The sequence below is a fragment of the Leptodactylus fuscus genome, chromosome 10 (genome assembly GCF_031893055.1).
Source record: "Leptodactylus fuscus isolate aLepFus1 chromosome 10, aLepFus1.hap2, whole genome shotgun sequence".
NCBI lineage: Eukaryota > Metazoa > Chordata > Amphibia > Anura > Leptodactylidae > Leptodactylus > Leptodactylus fuscus.
The window spans coordinates 41819886-41839343 of NC_134274.1; the positions used below are offsets into that span (position 1 = coordinate 41819886).

General features: G+C 41.7%; 1 protein-coding gene across 1 annotated transcript in view; it reads left to right on the top strand.

Annotated features, from left to right (window-relative positions):
* The window catches only part of SYNPO2L (synaptopodin 2 like), a 56564-nt gene that overhangs the window by 8782 nt on the left and 28324 nt on the right, over positions 1–19458 (top strand). Inside the window, exon 2 of the mRNA XM_075257836.1 lies at positions 11033–11184. Within this exon, the coding sequence (XP_075113937.1) occupies positions 11033–11184 (152 nt within the window). The remainder of the gene's footprint in view (positions 1–11032; positions 11185–19458) is intronic.

Genomic DNA, 19458 nt, shown 5'->3' on the forward strand with positions numbered 1-19458 from the left:
GTGCAGTTAAAGCGCATGGACCTCATGTAATGGGGTCCGTGCGCTTTAACTGCACAGCGCTCCTCCTAAACACTCTCCTCCTGCTATTCATGGACTTGGTGACTCTCCTTTAGTCGAATAGTGGTTTCCCCTGAAACAAGCATTTTTTCCCATAGACTATAATGGGATTCAATATTCGATCGAGTAGTCGAATATTGAGGCTCTACTCGAAACAAATATCGAATCTCAAATATTTCACTGTTCGCTCATCTCTAGAAGTGACCAAAGCACATTAATTTGCACATTGCAGTAAATATATTTTTACGGGATAAATAACACAATTTTTGAATAGTGCTTCCTTACAAAGTATAATGCTCCCTTAGTGCGTCTTCATACTGTACAATGCCATCTTCATGCCTCCCACAGTGTAATACTTCCTAGTACTTCCTCATAATATACAATGCCCTCTTAGTGTCTCTGCAGTGTTATGCCCTCTTAGGGCGGGTTCACATCAGCGCCCAATCTCCGCTTTGTGGGTTTCCGTCTTCTGCCGACAGGGGTAAAGTATACGCTCCACTCATTCTGAACGTAAAAGTCGTTCAGACTGAGCGCGTAAAAACCAGCTCCCATTGACTTGAATGGGTGCCGGCATACAAGCGTTCCCAATTGAAATCAATGGGAGGCTTTTTTCCCTATTGCTTTCAATGTGATGTGCTCGTATGCCGGCACCCTTTCAAGTCAATGGGAGCTGGTTTTTACGTGCTCATTCTGAACGACTTTTACATTCAGAATGAGCGGAGCGTAAACTCCGTGTGAAGGCTCCCTTATAGTTGTATCTAATTTAAGTATATGATATAGCAATGTAGCACGCTTAACCGATGCTATCAAGAATATAAGCTGTAGGGAGGGTGTAGGGGGCCATGGTCAAAGTTTGCACCAGGGCCCACAAGACTTAGTTATGCCACTGCTATATTACATTTTTTGTTTGTGTAGTGGCTCCATAAGAATTGTCCAATTTTGCACTGGTGTATTTTGTATGTTGTTTGTGTGTGTGTCCATAAGCGTCATTTGATCATGTGTATCTCATTTTGGATATCAGTAAAAAAAACTGTGATCAGTTGTTATGGATACCTGGAGTAAAGCTGTGTGTATGTGACCTTATGTAACAGTGTCATCCACAGTGCCCTGCTTCTTTAAAGCTGACATACAGCAGTGAAGAAAAATGGCTGGGTTGCTATGGAAACCTGGAGTAAAACTCTAATGTGTGATACTCTGTGCAGAGCAGTCTATCTAATCCTCCATCGTATGGTACTGTGTGCTGAGGCACATATCTAATCCTCTGGCGTGTGGAACTGTGTGCAGATGCGAGTATCTAATCCTCTGCCAAGTAGTACTGTGTGTAAATGCACATATCTAATCCTCTGGCGTGTGGAACTGTCTGAAGACATACGTATCTAATCCTCCGGCGTGTGGTACTGTGTGAAGATACGCATATATAATCCTCCGGTTTGTGGTACTGTGTGCAGAGGCACGTATCTAATCCTCCCCCGTGTGGTATTGTATGCAGTGGCATGTATCTAATCCTCCGGTGTGTGGTATTGTCATGACCTGTATACTTGTATATATTTGGGTGTGTTTCTGTTGGGGATTTGATCCGGTCTTGTGTGGTCTTCTGGTGGTTTCCTTGCCTTGGAGCCATCTGTTTGTACATAGCGTTCTGGCCTTCATTAAATACTTGAGGTTCTTGGGATTGAACCTCAGGTGTTCATCATTACCATCTCCCTTTCGGAAGAGTCTGGAGCCTATATAAGGAAGAGGGCTGGCTCCATTAGCTGACAGTTTTCGTGGTTACCACCTAGAATATGTTGCTCAGGGAGGAGTGTTGTTTTGGTAGTATTTCAACTGACTAGGAAGTGGTGTGAGTGTTGCCTTGTGTGTGAGTCCGGTTTGTCCCTCCACACTTTTACTCTACCCTGTCCTTCAGCTCTGTTTGCCTGGCACTATTTTGTTATTTGTGAGGTTTGGGTTCCAGTTTGTTTTGCCCCAGTCCTGTGTTAACCCTTTCCTCACCCTTCCACTATCCCTCTCCTCATTCTCTTGTTGCTTATTGTGTTGTGCTGTGTGTCTGTTGCCCAGCACATCCCATCCAGTTTGTTTTGTCTGCAGCTGCACCTTGGTTTCTGTAGGGGTGACCACCTTAGTATCCCCAGTCCCTAACTCTCTTGTAGCTCTCACCCTATCTGTTAGCTAGGACATCGTGTTAGAGAGCCAGGAGTTGTCGGGGCTAAGGCTAGCTTGGGAACAGCTGACCAACATCCGCAGGCAGGGCCTAGCTAGCCGCTGTAGTGTCAGGGAAAGTCTCATTCTCCTACTCCCTTAGTGGTGCAGTCTGCAGTCCAGATTCTGGGTCTGGGCATAGACACGAACGTGACAGGTATTGTGTGAAGACGCACGTATCTAATCCTTCCCCGTGTACTGTGTGAAGACGCAAGTATCTAATCTTTGTTGGTGTGGTACTGTGTGCAGATGCACATATCTAATCCTCTGGCGTGTAGTACTGTGTGCTGAGATGCGTATGTAATTCTCTGGCGTGTGGTATTGTGTGCAGAGGCATGTATCTAATCCTGCCCCGTGTGGTACAGTGTGCAGACGCAGGTATGTAATCCTCACCTATGTGGTATTGTGTGCAGTGGAGCGTATCTAATCCTCCGGCCTGTGGTATTGTGTGGAGAGGTGCATATCTAATCCTCTGGCTTGTGGTACTGTGTGCAGATGCACGTATCTAATCCTCCCCATGTGGTATTGTGTGCAGTGGCGTGTATCTAATCCTCTGGTGTGTGGTATTTTGTGCAGTGGCGTGTATCTAATCCTCTGGTGTGTGGTATTGTGTGAAGACGCATGTATCCAATCCCCCGGCGTGTGGTAATGTGTGCAGACACGCGTATCTAATCCTCTGGCATGTGGAAATGTGTGGAAATGTGTGCAGATGCGCATATCTAATCCTACAGGATGTGGTACTGTGTGCAGATGTGCGTATCTAATCCTCTAGTGTGTGGAACTGTGTGCAGATGCGCATACCCAATCCTCTGGCGTGTGGTACTTTGTGCAGATGTGCTTATCTAATCCTCCCCGTGTGGTACTGTGTGTAGACGTGTGTATCTAATCTTCTGGTGATGGTACTATGTGAAGACTTGTATCTAATCCTCACCTGTGTGGTATTGTGTGAATAGGTGCGTATCTAATCCTCCCCCGTGTGCTACTTTGTGCAGACACGTATCTAATCCATCAGCGTGTGGAACTGTATGCAGATGCGCATGTCTAATCCTCGGTTGTGTGGTACTGTGTGCAGACGCACGTATCTAATCCTCCCCTGTGTGGTATTGTGTGAAGAGGCGTGTATCTAATTCTACGGCGTATGGAACTGTGTGTAGATGCGCGTATCTAATCCTACAGCATGTGGTACTGTGTGCAGACGCTTATATCTAATTCTCTGGCGTGTAGAACTGTGTGCAGAAGCGTGTATCTAATCCTCTAGTGTGTGGTACTGTGTGCAGATGCACGTATCTAATCCTCCCCCGTGTGGTACTGTGTTCTGAGACACGTATCTAATTCTCTGGCGTGTGGTACTGTGTGCAGAGGCATGTATCAAATCCTCCAAAGTGTGGTACTGTGTGCAGACGTGCATATCTAATCCTTCCTGTGTGGTATTGTTTGCTGAGATCTAATCCTAAGGCATGTGGAACGGTGGGTAGACGCGCATATCTAATCCTACGGCATGTGGTACTGAGTGCAGATGGGTGTATCTAATCCTATGGCATATACAACTGTGTGCAGATGCGCGTATCTAATCCTACGGCATGTGGCACGGTTTGCAGACGTGCATATCTAATCCTCTGGTGTGTGGAACTGTGTGCAGATGCACGTATCAAATCCTTCAGTGTGTGGAACTGTGTGCAGAAGCATGTATTTAATTCTCTGGTGTGTGTGACTGTGTGCAGACGCACGTATCTAATCCTCTGGCGTGTGATACTGTGTGCTGATCTGTGTATCTAAACCTCTGATGCGTGTATCTCAGTTTGGATATCAGTGTTGTATTGTGCATGTGGAGTGACCGTGTGTATTGCAGTTGGAATAAGAGTGAAAGACTTGCAGGTTTGTATTGGCTAAGGGGGGGGGGGGCATTGTGTTGGGAATGCTGTATCTCAGCAACGGTACATCAGAGCAAGTTGGAGTCTCATCTTAAACCTTCCCGGATACCTGAAGTATGTCTGTACCATATTTGGTGAAGATCGGTCCAATTGTTTGGTCGCACATAGAGAACAGATAGACAGACAGACAGACAGACAGACAGATAGACAAGAATTTTTTTTATAATATAGAGAGATATATATTCTCTTTTTCTCCAATTTTTCCACTAATACAGCTGAGTCAGCGGCACTTAGTGAATTTCATATGGATTTTGTTTTACATATTCACCTATAGATGGCAGCAGTGTGTATGCTATGACCTATGACTAAATAATCTTCCAAGGAACCTAATACCTACTAGTAAGCTATGTAAACAAATAGGGAGATTATATATAAAAAGTATGAATAATTTCAGATTATTTCTTTAAAAAATATTTACAATGTAACCAGTTTAGTCACTACTGTTCCATGTAAGAAATGAAAGAATGGTCCATCATAGTAGGCTTCTCTCTGTGTATAGTAGTAGTGCATCATGATTCAATAATGTCACCACTTCTACATGAATCGTAGTCAAAATATGCCCCCCCCCCCCCCAACCCTGAACTATATGCAAAGACAGCTGGACTATAATCCTTTACGGCAGTTGAGTTCCCCGTCACTAAAGGTCCTGTCCTCTAAACTTGACGGTCTGTCATGTAATTTAGTCTGATCCCAGAATCTTCCTAAAATCTCTTATCAGGAATGTTCAGACAGCTGAAGAGTTGGCCTTTTATTTTTAGTCTGAACTGAGCTCATAGAATGAGTTCTCTTCCATGTCCTATACATAGCTAGGCAGAACACAGAACAGAAAAGTATATGACAGGAATCAACTGTGCCCTCAGCTGGCAGTGTCTGCTTTCAACTCAGAAAAGATATTTCTGTGTATTTTGGGTTACGGTCTTAAAAACACAGCAAATGCTCTAGTACAAAAGATCCCACAAGTCCGAATCGCCCAATGCTCTGCTCACAATGGTATTTGTCTCTATGCTATTCTGTTTTATCATTTTTACAGAACAATGGAGAGGTTTTTCCATTTTTTCCCTAGTGCAGCTTTATATCAGTTAAAGTCATTATTTTATTGGGTTTTTATTGCTTTTGTCAGTGGTCATCAGGGCTGGATTATAATATGACATTTATGGGTGGCGTCCAGACCCCCCAAGTCTCTCACCAACTTTAACCAAGATATGCCACATCGTAGTGGCCTGTGGGGGGCAGTAGAATTTTACATGTACCTGTAAATACAGTACATGCACAAGGAGACTTCCTATAAGCAAGGGAAATTTTTAGTCTTTGTACCATATGAAATGTAAAGATTGAGAGTCCTCAGTAGTTGATACCTTTTTTAATGGCTAATAGAGATGAGCGAGTAGTATTCGATCGAGTAGGTATTCAATCGAATACTACGGTATTCGAAATACTCGTACTCGATCGAGTACCATTCGCTATTCGAATGGAAAAATTCGATGCAGAACCAGCGTTGATTGGCCGAATGCTAAACAGTCGGCCAATCAACGCTGGTTCTTCTCCTACCTTTAGAGGTCTTCTCCGCGCAGTGTCCCCGCGGCGTCTTCCGGCATCGGGCCTGGGCAGAGCTGACTGCGCATGCCCGCACTACAAGAAAATGGCCGCTTTGACTGTAAGATTTCTCGGAGAATCCAGCCCGACCCTCACTCGTGGACTTGGTAAGTTCAATTTGATCGAATGTTGCCTACCCCTGAAACGAGCACTTTTTCCCCCATAGACTATAATAGGGTTCGATATTCGATTCGAGTAGTCGAATATTGAGGGGCTACTCGAAACGAATATCGAATATCGAATATCGAGTATTTAACTACTCGCTCATCTCTATAAATGTGCTTGCCTTCAGATATTGTGTTATACCAGCCTGATGAAGGGACCTTATAGCAGTCCTGAAAGCTTGCAATCTGTCATCATTTTTTGTTAGCCAATAAAAAAGGTATCAACTACCGAGGACTCTCAATCTTTACATTTTATAAGCAAGAGGACAGCATCATAGTGTGGGTGGTGTGTGTCTGCGCCAGGCATGGCGAGAAAGCCAGATGCTTTAAGTTAAGTCTTCCTGCTCCCCATGGCCATTTTAAATAAAATTGGATACTGCCACACTCACCTGAACCCTGGGTGTGGCAGTACCTCCGGTGCATGTTTTATGCATTGCATGCACAATGTATAAACTAACATGACTGAGATTGAGAATGTCAATTCCTGATAATAGGCCCATTGCAATGGCCCTGAAAACTTGAGCTAGGGGGAAGGCACCCTTTTCATATAGCCCCGGTCGCCTCATGATTCGGCCTGAAGACACTCCCACCTCCAGACTAGGCCCAATCATTGGGCCGGAGTGTGCGGCTGGATGCTGCTGCAGTGCACCGGCTTTCAGTTGCGGCTACCCAGTTACCAGCTTTTGGACCGGAACGCCGCCTCAGGTTCTGGTTCAAAAAACCTGGTGTGAACTTACCCTAATGGTTAGGTAATCCTCAGGCTAGAATATCCCTTTAAAGTTTCAGGGAATGGACCACAGATAAAAATATACTCTGGAAACAGTATGTAGAGAGACAACATACATTTAAATACGTTCAACCCCCATCACTTCCACTCTGACACCCCATTGGTGATGGATTGAGTGCCAGCTGCCAAGACGTCATAGCCTATTTAGAGTGAACCAGGACTGACCTATAGAATGTGGCGGACAAGTAAGGATATTCTACTTGGAATTAGATCTTGGAATACATCATAGTCTGACCTAACACAACACCATTATATATAGCCGTGTGGTGCTATTTACAGCTGAAACAGCTCAAAAATGAAGGCAAAAATGAAACTGCATAAGTGCATTGGAAAGAAAAAAAACTATATTGACAATATTCTGCTTGTGTGACCCAGATTTTTAATGTGCTTAATGTGTTAGACGTCTTTATTAATATGTATACTTATTACTTTTATATATTAGCACCACCTTTGAATTTGTTTATTTGACCTAAATACCCTATAATTGCATACAGTATAGACTAGGTAATGGCATATTGATGAAAACTGTCTAACACTAAGGCCCCATGTAGCGTACCGAATTTGCCGAAAAGGCAAATTGGACATAATTTCACACAAAACCCTCAAAATTATTGGCACCTTTTCAAAATTGTGGGTAAATAACTTTGTTTCAAGCAAGTGATGTTCGTACAAACTCACCTGTGGCAAGTAACAGGTGTGGGCAATATAAAAATCATGAAAACCAGATGAAAAGGAGAGAAGGTAACTCGGTTTTTGTATTGTGTCTGTGAGGGCCACACTAAGCAAGGAGAACATAAAGAGAAGAGAACTGTCTGAGGATTTGAGAACCAAAATTGTGTAAAATATCAACAATATCAAGGTTAGAAGTCCATCCCCAGAGATCTTGATGCTCCTTTGTTCATGGTGCGCAACATAATCATGAAGCTTACAACCCATTACACTGTAGCTAATCTAGCTGTATGTGGAGAAAGAGAACAATTGTTGAAAGGTTGCCACGCAGGATAGTTTGTATGGTGGTTAAGCAGCCCCAATTGATATCCAAAGAAATTCAAGCTGTCCTGCAGGCTCAGGGTGCAACAGTATCAGCGCAAACTGCCGATATTATGGCAAGAGACCCAGGAGGACATGAGTGAGCCAAAATCCTTGTGGTCTATAAAGAGAAGAACACAGTAGTGTTGAGCGAGTAGTATTTGATCGAATACCTCGCCAGCATAGGAATGCGTGTAATCGGCCGAACACCAAGGGGTTAAACACTTCGAATATTCGATGAGTTTAACCCCTTGGTGTTGGGCCGATTACACGCATTTTTATGCCGGCGAGGTATTCGATCGAATACTACTCGCTCAACACTAGAACACAGTGCTAACAGTAAAATATGGTGGAGGTTCAAAGATGTTTTGGGACTGGGTGCCTTGACAGTGCAAGGCATCATGAAATCTGGAGACTACCAAAGATTTTGGGTCGCAATATAGGTTAGGTTCGTGTCCTAGGTCATGGGTCTTCCAACAGGACAATGACTTCAAACATACTTCAAAAAGCACCCAGAAATGGATGGAAACAAAACTCCGGAAGGTTCTGAAGTGGTCAGTAATGAGTCCGGATCCAAATCCCATTGATCACCTGTGGAGAGATCTTAAAATTGCTGATGGGAGAAGAGAAGGCGCCCTACAAATATGAAAGACCTAGAACAGTTTACAAAAGAAGAATAGTCCAAAAGTCCAGTTGAGAGGTGTAAGAAGCTTGTTGGTTAAAGGAAGCAATTGATTTAAGTTATTTTTACCAAATATTAAGTTGAGGGTGCCGGTAATTATGTCCAGTCGAGGTTTTTAGTTTTGCATAAAGTTATATAAGTTTTGGATTTTCTTTCTCTTTCTTTTTGTGTGTTGTTCCAATACGCACAAACGTGTAATTTCAATAATTTTCAAGGAGAAAAACTTCATTTCGTAGAAAAAATTTCAGAAGTGCCAACACTTACGGCCATGGCTATATAAAGCTAAAAACTGCAATTTAGAAGCAGAATGTAACCCTACTGTACTCCGCTCTGCTACCTACCTAGCACATTGCCTAAAGAACATGTGCACAAGTTAATCTCCACCATACATACATAGAATTCCACAATGAAAGAAAAAAAACAGCCAGAGATTTATAAGCCACGTACTGGCTTAATACAATTCCTTGGGTGTTAAGTTTAGGGTAAAGTGTTAATTCTACGACAACATGAGAAATTCCACACATTACATGAGCCGTTATGGTCGGTAATATAAGTAGGTAATACAAAGCATAGTCTGCACTTGTGCTGGTTAAGCCTTTCATAGCCCAAATTCTGTAAATTCTCAAAATTCAAAAATTCTACCATGATTGTGGCCATCCTAAAGAGGACTTTTCGCCATATACACCAACTCTAACTCTTAACATCCTTTAGCAGGTACTTCTCCACTAATTCCAGTGCAATTGGGATGATTTCTCCAACCACCAAAATTCCTAAGCAATTGGCGCTGTAATTTGCTAATTAGGATCTGTACTGTCAAATGGGTGGTCCTGGACTGGAGCAGGCAGACAGTAGGAAGCCTAATTTGCATACTGTGTGCTGAAACTAATTGTTCTGATTGCTTGGTAACGGAAGGGGACAGTGCGAAGATTCCAACTGTGACACCTATTGAAAGATGGAAAGAGCTGGAATTGGTGGGGGTGGGAAAAGTCAAAGTGGGGTCTTCTACTGGTGCAAGCTCATGCTGTCACACCCATTTTTTCCTGACTTTTTGGAGCTCACTATCTTCCTTTTGATTTTAGGAAAATAGGGAAGCACTACCTTCTATATTTATGCTTACATTGCTGCATTTTTAGAGAGAGGGGCCATGTTGGGGGAACCATAGCAATGTTTTCAACTGCCTGAATGGTGCGTGTTTCTCTGTTTGCTTTTTTACTGAAAATATAGATTGACTAGCTTTTACCCGCGACTTCGTCTGCGGTGAGTTGAGTATTGGGCGGACACAGACGTGTGAAACTGTAAAAGTGCTTTAAAAAGTTTGGTGGGCTAGCAAATGTGATTTGATGTGTTATATTGTGTATGTTGTGATACAGACAATGTGATGTGTTATACAGCCTGTGTACAGGAGTATATATGTATCAGGTACTGTATATAGCAGTGATAGGAGATACATGTAATATATAGTATATACAGTCTGTGTACAGGAGTATATATGTATCAGGCACTGTATATAGCAGTGATAGGAGATACATGTAATATATAGTATATACAGTCTGTGTACAGGAGTATATATGTATCAGGTACTGTATATAGCAGTGATAGGAGATACATGTAATATATAGTATATACAGTCTGTGTACAGGAGTATATATGTATCAGGTACTGTATATAGCAGTGATAGGAGATACATGTAATATATAGTATATACAGCCTGTGTACAGGAGTATATATGTATCAGGTACTGTATATAGCAGTGATAGGAGATACATGTAATATATAGTATATACAGCCTGTGTACAGGAGTATATATGTATCAGGTACTGTATATAGCAGTGATAGGAGATACATGTAATATATAGTATATACAGTCTGTGTACAGGAGTATATATGTATCAGGCACTGTATATAGCAGTGATAGGTAATACATGTAATATATAGTATATACAGCCTGTGTACAGGAGTATATATATCAGGCACTGTATATAGCAGTGATAGGAGAGACATGTAATTATATAGTATATACAGTCTGTGTACAGGGGTATATATGTATCAGGTACTGTATATAGCAGTGATAGGAGATACATGTAATTATATAGTATATACAGCCTGTGTACAGGAGTATATATGTATCAGGTACTGTATATAGCAGTGATAGGAGATACATGTAATTACAATGTGATGTGTTGTATTGTGTATGTATAGTGCAAAGCTATATGTAAATGTGAGTGAGTAGAGTGAGGGCTACTCCTGAGGTGACAGTAAGGAGTGTGCAGGCAGGTTGAGGCAGGAAATGCCAGGCAGTGTGTGTGAGTCTATAGCTGGGGCTAGGAGTCCTGCTTTTGTGAGTCTCCTGCTAGGAAGCCATGTTGTTTAGTGGCACCAAAAGTAGCCTGCGACTCAATCCTGAGGAAAAACTATGTTTGTGGAAAATTGCACGCAAATCCGTCCAGGCGTTTTAGCGTGATTGAGGAACAAACATCCAAGCTCACAAACATCCAAACACACAAACTTTCACATTTATAATATTAGTAGGATTAAGCTAATTAGATTTTATTACTATCAATGTATTTTCATCCAAATTTGTCTCTTACAGGTACGTAAGCGCAGCAAGGCATGTCGTGGTGGGCTGCGAGAGAATGACGAACTGATTGGAATCAATGGGAAGTCATGTGTTGGATTATCACATGCAGAAGCAATGCAGATGATAGACTCCTCAGGAGGCAGTCTCCACATTCGTGTCAAAAGGTAAATAGCTCACAATACATACACACACACACACACACACACACACATATATATATATATATATATATATATATATATATATATATATATATATATATACAGTCCTATGAAAAAGTTTGGGCACCCCTATTAATCTTAATCATTTTTTGTTCTAAATATTTTGGTGTTTGCAACAGCCATTTCAGTTTGATATATCTAATAACTGATGGACACAGTAATATTTCAGGATTGAAATGAGGTTTATTGTACTAACAGAAAATGTGCAATATGCATTAAACCAAAATTTGACCGGTGCAAAAGTATGGGCACCCTTATCATTTTATTGATTTGAATTCCCCTAACTACTTTTTACTGACTTACTGAAGCACAAAATTGGTTTTGTAACCTCAGTGAGCTTTGAACTTCATAGCCAGATGTATCCAATCATAAGAAAAGGTATTTAAGGTGGCCAATTGCAAGTTGATCTCCTATTTGAATCTCCTCTGAAGAGTGGCATCATGGGCTACTCAAAACAATTCTCAAATGATCTGAAAACAAAGATTGTTCAACATAGTTGTTCAGGGGAAGGATACAAAAAGTTGTCTCAGAGATTTAACCTGTCAGTTTCCACTGTGAGGAACATAGTAAAGAAATGGAAGACCACAGGGACAGTTCTTGTTAAGCCCAGAAGTGGCAGGCCAAGAAAAATATCAGAAAGGCAGAGAAGAAGAATGGTGAATCCAAGGACAATCCACAGACCACCTCCAAAGAGCTGCAGCATCATCTTGCTGCAGATGGTGTCACTGTGCATCGGTCAACTACACAGCGCACTTTGCACAAATAGAAGCTGTATGGGAGAGTGATGAGAAAGAAGCCGTTTCTGCACGTACGCCACAAATAGAGTTGCCTGAGGTATGAAAAAGCACATTTGGACAAGGCAGCTTCATTTTGGAAACAAAAATTGAGTTGTTTGGTTATAAAAAAAGGCGTTATGCATGGCGTCCAAAAAGAAACAGCATTCCAAGAAAAACACATGCTACCCACTGTAAAATTTGGTGGAGGTTCCATCATGCTTTGGGGCTGTGTGGCCAATGCCGGCATCGGGAATCTTGTTAAAGTTGAGAGTCGCATGGATTCCACTCAGTATCAGCAGATTCTTGAGAATAATGTTCAAGAATCAGTGACGAAGTTGAAGTTACGCCGGGGATGGATATTTCAGCAAGACAATGATCCAAAACACCGCTCCAAATCCTCAGGCATTCATGCAGAGGAACAATTACAATGTTCTGGAATGGCCATCCCAGTCCCCAGACCTGAATATCATTGAACATCTGTGGGATGATTTGAAGCGGGCTGTCCATGCTCGGCGACCATCTAACTTAACTGAACTTGAATTGTTTGTCCAAAATACCTTTATCCAGGATCCAGGAACTGATTAAAAGCTACAGGAAGCGACTAGAGGCTGTTATCTTTGCAAAAGGAGGATGTACTAAATATTAATGTCACTTTTCTGTTGAGGTGCCCATACTTTTGCACCGGTCAAATTTTGGTTTAATGCATATTGCGCATTTTCTGTTAGTACAATAAACCTCATTTCAATCCTGAAATATTACTGTGTCCATCAGTTATTAGATATATCAAACTGAAATGGCTGTTATAAACACCAAAATATTTAAAACTAAAAATGATTAAGATTAATAGGGGTGCCCAAAATTTTTCATAGGACTGTATTTATATGCCATGTAATTTGGAGCACTCAAAAAGGAGTGTGAAAACTGTGAACGCAGTTCCTGAATCATTTGGAAGAAGACCTGGATGAACTTGTGGACTCAACCCAAACATGTAGAATTAGGATTGAGCCGATCTTGAGATTTCAGGAGCATTTTTAAAATCCATTTTTCGATCATTTTCCAGCTGATCCCGATCGCAATCGTGAAATTTGCTCGATTGCCAATTAGAATCCGACCTTTCCCAATCCCGATCACTCAACCCTAGTTACTTTATGTTTATTGAGTAGGGTTGAGCCGATCTTGTGATTTCAGGATTGTTTTTAAAATCCGATTTTTGATCACTTTCCAGCCGATCATGATTGGGAAATTTGCTCGATCGCCGATCGGGATCTGATCTTTCCCCATCCCGATCGCTCAACTTCCTATGTTGAATCAAAAAATGGAAAATGCTTACTTGTGTATTCGACCCTTTCTCCTGTAAACTCAACTTTCTCCTGCAACAACTAAAGAGGACTCGTCACCACTCCTGACATGTCTGTTTTGGTAAATACTTCTCCAATGTTCCCCAGCTTTTCTTAGGCTGGCCATACGCCACATCTCCACAACTATTTCCTCCTAATTCAAATTCATGGTCATACACCACATGTCCTGCTGCTCTCTTCCCCGTTCCCACTATTAACATTCACACCTGGCTAGGACAAGGGAGTAAGACGCTGCCAAACAACTTGACCCATCACTTATCACTATAAGAGCAAAAGGATATGTGAAATCCAAAATGCCCAACTCTTCTCTCATCCCATTAGAGAAGTCTCCATCCACATTAGTGAGCTGACCGGACCATCTAAAAATCGTCGGGTTCAGTCAGCCTATGCCTAATGTGCATGGCCAGCTTTAGATCCCTATGTTGTTCTGCTTCTCTGTTACCTCCTCTGGAAATGTATGATTAAATTGACAACTGGGTGTTACCATCCTCCTTGCACGGTGGCACTGTAATCGGTGCTAAAAATGTAGACTGTATATGGATATCCCCTGTTCAAGGAATAATAAAGGAATGGTGCAACTAAAGGGGCATTCACATGGAGTAACGCGGTGCTGATTCTGGCAAGATAACTCGCGTAAGAATCAGCGCTGCAAAACGGAATCCCATTGAGTTCAATGGGTTCCGTTTAACGCACGTAACACATTGAAATCAATAGGAGGCTTTTTAACCCATTGATTTCAATGTGTTACGTGCGTTAAACGGAACCCATTGAAGTCAATGGGATTCTGTTTTGCAGCGCTGATTCTTACGCGAGTTATTGTGCCAGAATCAGTGCCGTGTTACTGTTACGTGTGAATGCCTAAGAGTTCCCAAAAAAAAAAAGAGGGAATAGAAGTTCATGTTGTAAACATTATGGTCAGGATACTGTTTTGGGATATAGACCGCTACCCTTCTTTGCCTGGTCACTAAACATATTGCACATACATATCTATTGTATACATGAGATAAACTAACGACTGTGGAATTGACTTGTTATAAAGCAATTTGTACAGTCCTACAAATTGGTAAATGGCAGAAATCTGACCCGTGAAAGGATCTTTTCTGTAACATACAGCTGCTTAGAGAACAGGCAGGAGACATAATAGTTTATTATAGCAGCAAAGTCAACAGCTTTACATGTCTGAAAATAGCAGTCCCCTCACCCACCTTACTTAATCTCAGCATGAAGGACTCTCTGTCCACCTGTTGGGGTGAAATAGCATCACCCCAGCAGTGAACTATTGATTTCACATGGCATTAGCTGCTTCTCTTGACAGCTCACATGGACGTTGCTTGTTGGCCGAATGGTAATGTCTTTTTAACAGCTGACTGGGACCAGCGCTTTACCACTGGCAACTGATAGCTAATAGGAAACATCTCTGCTGGGGTCCACAGGCGGGAATTTAGGTTATCCTAATAATTCTCCTGGCATAGTGTCCAGCTATAGACTGATGTAAGATGATGTATGTATACTGCATAAATGTTAAAGGGCTTTTCCTGGATCAGGATACTGATGGCCTATCAATGGGCTAGACCAGTGATGGCAAACTTTTTAGAGACAGAGTGCCCAAACTGCAACCCAAAACCCACTAATTTATCACAAAGTGCCAAAACAGCAATTTAACCTTAATAATGTGCGGATCCACAATTGCACACAATTACAGACCTGCAAAATATGGTCATACGATTGGGACTTTGTAGAGCTTTCTGCTCCACTGTGACCCCCACACAGTACAATCTGCTCCACAGTGGCCCCCACACAGTCCAATCTGCTCCACAGTGATCCCCACACAGTACAATCTGCTCCACAGTGGTCCCCACACAGTACAATCTGCTCCACAGTGGCCCCCACACAGTCCAATCTGCTTCACAGTGATCCCCACACAGTACAATCTGCTCCACAGTGGTCCCCACACAGTACCATTTTCTCCACGGTGGCCCCCACACAATATAATCTGTTCCACGGATGGGTGCCAAATGAGAGAGGGCTCTGAGTGCCATCTCTGGCACCCGTGCCATAGGTTCGCCATCACGGGACTAGACCATCATTATCAATATCAGATCGGTGGGGTCTGCCCTTAGTACCCCTGATTATTAGTCCTTTTCAATGCTTATCTCAGTCTGCCTAAGGGTTCGTTCACAAGGAGTAAAGTGCCACTGATTCTGGCACGATAACTCGCGTAAGAATCAGCGCTGAAAAAAGACTCCCATTGACTTCAATTAGTTCGTTTTATGCGCAGAATACATTGTAATCAATGGGAGTCTTTTTTTCCGCGCTGATTCTTACGCGAGTTATCGTGCCAGAATTAGCGCCACTTTACTCCATGTGAACAGACCCTAACAGCCCCTCCATCTACTTGGTAGCAGCAGTGAATGCAATCAGGTGTAAGGGACAGAGATTAGGTATAGACACCGCAGCAGCTTCAAACAGGGTGTTGAGATACAGGCCACAATGGATCTGACAGGTCATCAATATCCCGATGCCAAAAAATAACAAAAAAACACCCATAAATTATTTATTAGCAACACACTACTGGACAATAGGGAGAACATGTGCTTGCTCCAAGTGCTTTGGTGTCACGACTTGTATTGCCACTTAGTAAACAGGGCAAGGGAACAACGAGTAAACATGAGGCCCTATAGTAAAACTTACAATAGGACCCTACTTTACCATGACCACTTTCATTACCAAGTTGTGCGAGGGTCACACGAACATTTGGGTGAATCCGTCTAAGATTCCTCTTAAAACGGTGGAGAGAAAAGTCCTGCAAGCAGCATTTCAGTATAAAATTGTTGGAAACCAGGCGGAAATCTGTAAGACTCCATTATAGTCTATGGGGTCTGCAGAATGGAAATTGAGCACTAGTATGAACCTAGCCTTTGCCTAGACTGATTATTTTGAGCTACCCTATGTACATGGATAATGCACACTGTTATGTCACAGTACTGGAATATTACACAATGTGATGTCACAGTAGAGGTATAATGCATGTAGTAATGTCACAGTAGTGTGATGATGCATGTAGTGATATCACAATAGTGGGATAATGCACAATGTGATGTCACAGTAGAGGTATAATGTATGTAGTGATGTCACAGTAGTGTGGTAATTCATGTAGTGATGTCACAGTAGAAGTATAATTCATGTAGTGATGTCACAGTAGAAGTATAATGCATGTAGTGATGTCACAGTAGTGTGGTAATTCATGTAGTGATGTCACAGTAGAAGTATAATGCATGTAGTGATGTCACAGTAGTGTGGTAATTCATGTAGTGATGTCACAGTAGAAGTATAATGCATGTAGTGATGTCACAGTAGTGGGATAATGCAGTTATTTTACATAATATGTATATTCTGCACAGTGATGTCACAGTGTAAGGATAATGGATACAGACATGTCACAATATAGGGAGGCAGACTCTGATATCACAATACAGTGATATACTCAGTGACATTACAGTACACAAATTATACATTGTGATGTTACAGTATAATGAGAATACACACCATGATATCATAGCATAGGGATTACACACACAAAAGAGATGTATGATTTGTCATATGTGCATAGCAAAAATGATGTTACATGCAGGGCATATACTGTCTGAGTCCAGAGGTAATGCAAAAACATATGCTGCACTGAGATGGAATGATGCACACAGCAGGTTACCTAACCATGGGGCTCCATAGTTAAATTTAGGATGAGGACATATTCAATTTTCCACTTGCTATTCCAATAAAAAATTTTAAAAAAGAAAAACACCAAATTGATCAGGGCATGTCAGTAATCAAATAATGTATGACCTTTAGCATTTTGTACTTGGTGACAGGTCCTCTTTAAAGGGAGTCTATCATTAGAATCCCATATTTTGCTACTAACACATAGGAATAGGCAGAAAGGCTATTCTTTTCCTATCTTTAGATGTCTTCTCCGCGCCGCCATTCGGTACATATCCCGGTTTTCGTCAGTATGCAAATGAATTTTCTCACAGCACTGGGGGCGGGCCCCAGGGCTCAAATAGCAATGGGGGTGTCCCGCTATTTCTACGTGTTAGTCAGAAAAAATACCATTTTAATGATAGGATCCCTTTAAAATTGGTTCTATTTAATATATTTATTTTCATCTTGTTTACAAAATATTATCGTAAGTATTTTAGAGCTTACGCTACCATATGCCCTAGATATGATGCCCAGCAGATGGTGATGTTCCTCCAGTAGTAAGAAAAAATAGCATTGTAACATGTAAGCACCCCTTATAGCCATTACATGAGGTCACTACAATGCAAGCGTGAAGTCAAATGTATTTTTAACCTACAGAGTTGCCTGTCTGTAAAAGAAAATGACACATGAAAATGTTCCCATTCTTAAGTGCCCGGTGACTAAGTAAAGGAGCTGGCTGGTGAACACAACAGTAAAAACTAGAAATGACACCATGCAGATAGTTGTATGTGTTAATATGATGGGTATCTGTCTATCTTTATGATCCAGGTACAGTATATTATATGGTATATCAATATATAAAATACAAAAAATTCTTACAAGAGTCACCATATTCTGACACTCGTAACTTTTGATATTCCCATGTACACAGGGCCGATTTTAGATAAACTGTGACCCTGGGCAAAATTAAAAACGGGGTCCCAAATGCATTCCAGCACTTCTTGTGGCAATAATGCTTCCTTTCTACCCCCAAAACAGTAATAACAACCCCCTTTTTAAAATGCACAATTCCAATGACTACCTTTGTATCGTCTAATAGAATTTTGCACCCACTCATCAGTTATAGCTCCCTCATAAATAATAGTCTCTGATCATAAATAGTGCCTTATATCAGTAATAGGCTTAAAGGGATCCCATCATTGGATACTCTTTTTTTCTGACTAACACATAGGAATAGCCTTAAGAAAGGCTATTCTTCTCCTACTTTTACATGTCTTCTCCGCGCCACCATTTGGAAGAAATACAGGTTTTCTTCTGTATGCAAATGAGTTCTCTTGCAGCACTGGGGCGTCCCTAATGCTGCGAGAGAAATCTCCAGCGATGCCTCTATCTTCTTCTGGAACACCCTCCCCGCGATGTCTTCTTACGTCCTGGGTTTCAATCTTCTAGGCATGCGCAGTTGGCTCTGCCATCAAGTCTCGGGCAGAGCCGACTGCGCATGCCAATGGACGCTTACACAGTAAGCTCTGTACGCGGCCATTTTCTTGTTGCCGTTAGCATGCCCTGTCGGCTCTGCCTGAGGCCTGATGGCAGAGCCGACTACGCATGTCTAGAAGATTGAAACTCAGGATGGAAGAAGACACAGGGAGAGGGCGTTCCAGAAGAAGATACAGGCGGCGCTGGAGCAGTCACCCCTTAAAAGTAATAGTGTTCCCTTATAGTTCTCCCTTATTAATAAATGCCCTCTTATAAATAATAGTTACTCTTATAAATTATAGTCCCCATTATCACTAATAGCCCTCTTATAAATAATAGTTAGCCCTTATAAAGCTTTTAGCCCACTTAACAATTATACCCTCTTATAAATAGTTCCCTTCTTATAAATAATAGCTCCCAAATTGCTGCACTATATACTATTAGTTTCTGCCTTTTTATAGGCCTCTTATAAATAGTTCTATAAGGAGGAACTTATATATATATATATATATGTATATATATATATATATATATAGGTGGTAATATTTATGAAGGGAGGAGATATTATATGTAGTGTCCACACACAATATAATATGCTCTCCAGCAGCCTCACACCATATAATATGCCCCACGCAGTATAAAAGGCTCCTCACAGTGCCCCCAGTATAATGCTTCACATTGGCCTCACACAGTATAATATGCTCCACACAGTGTCCCCAGATAGTATAATATGTTCCTCAGAACTCACCCCACTACAATATAATGATCGACAGTGGCCCCCACACAGTATAATATGCTCCCCATAGTGCCCCTCATATAATACTCCCCAGTGTTCCCACACAAAATAATATATCTTCCAGCATCCCCACATAGTATAATAGGCTCCCCACAATGCTCTCCCAGTATAA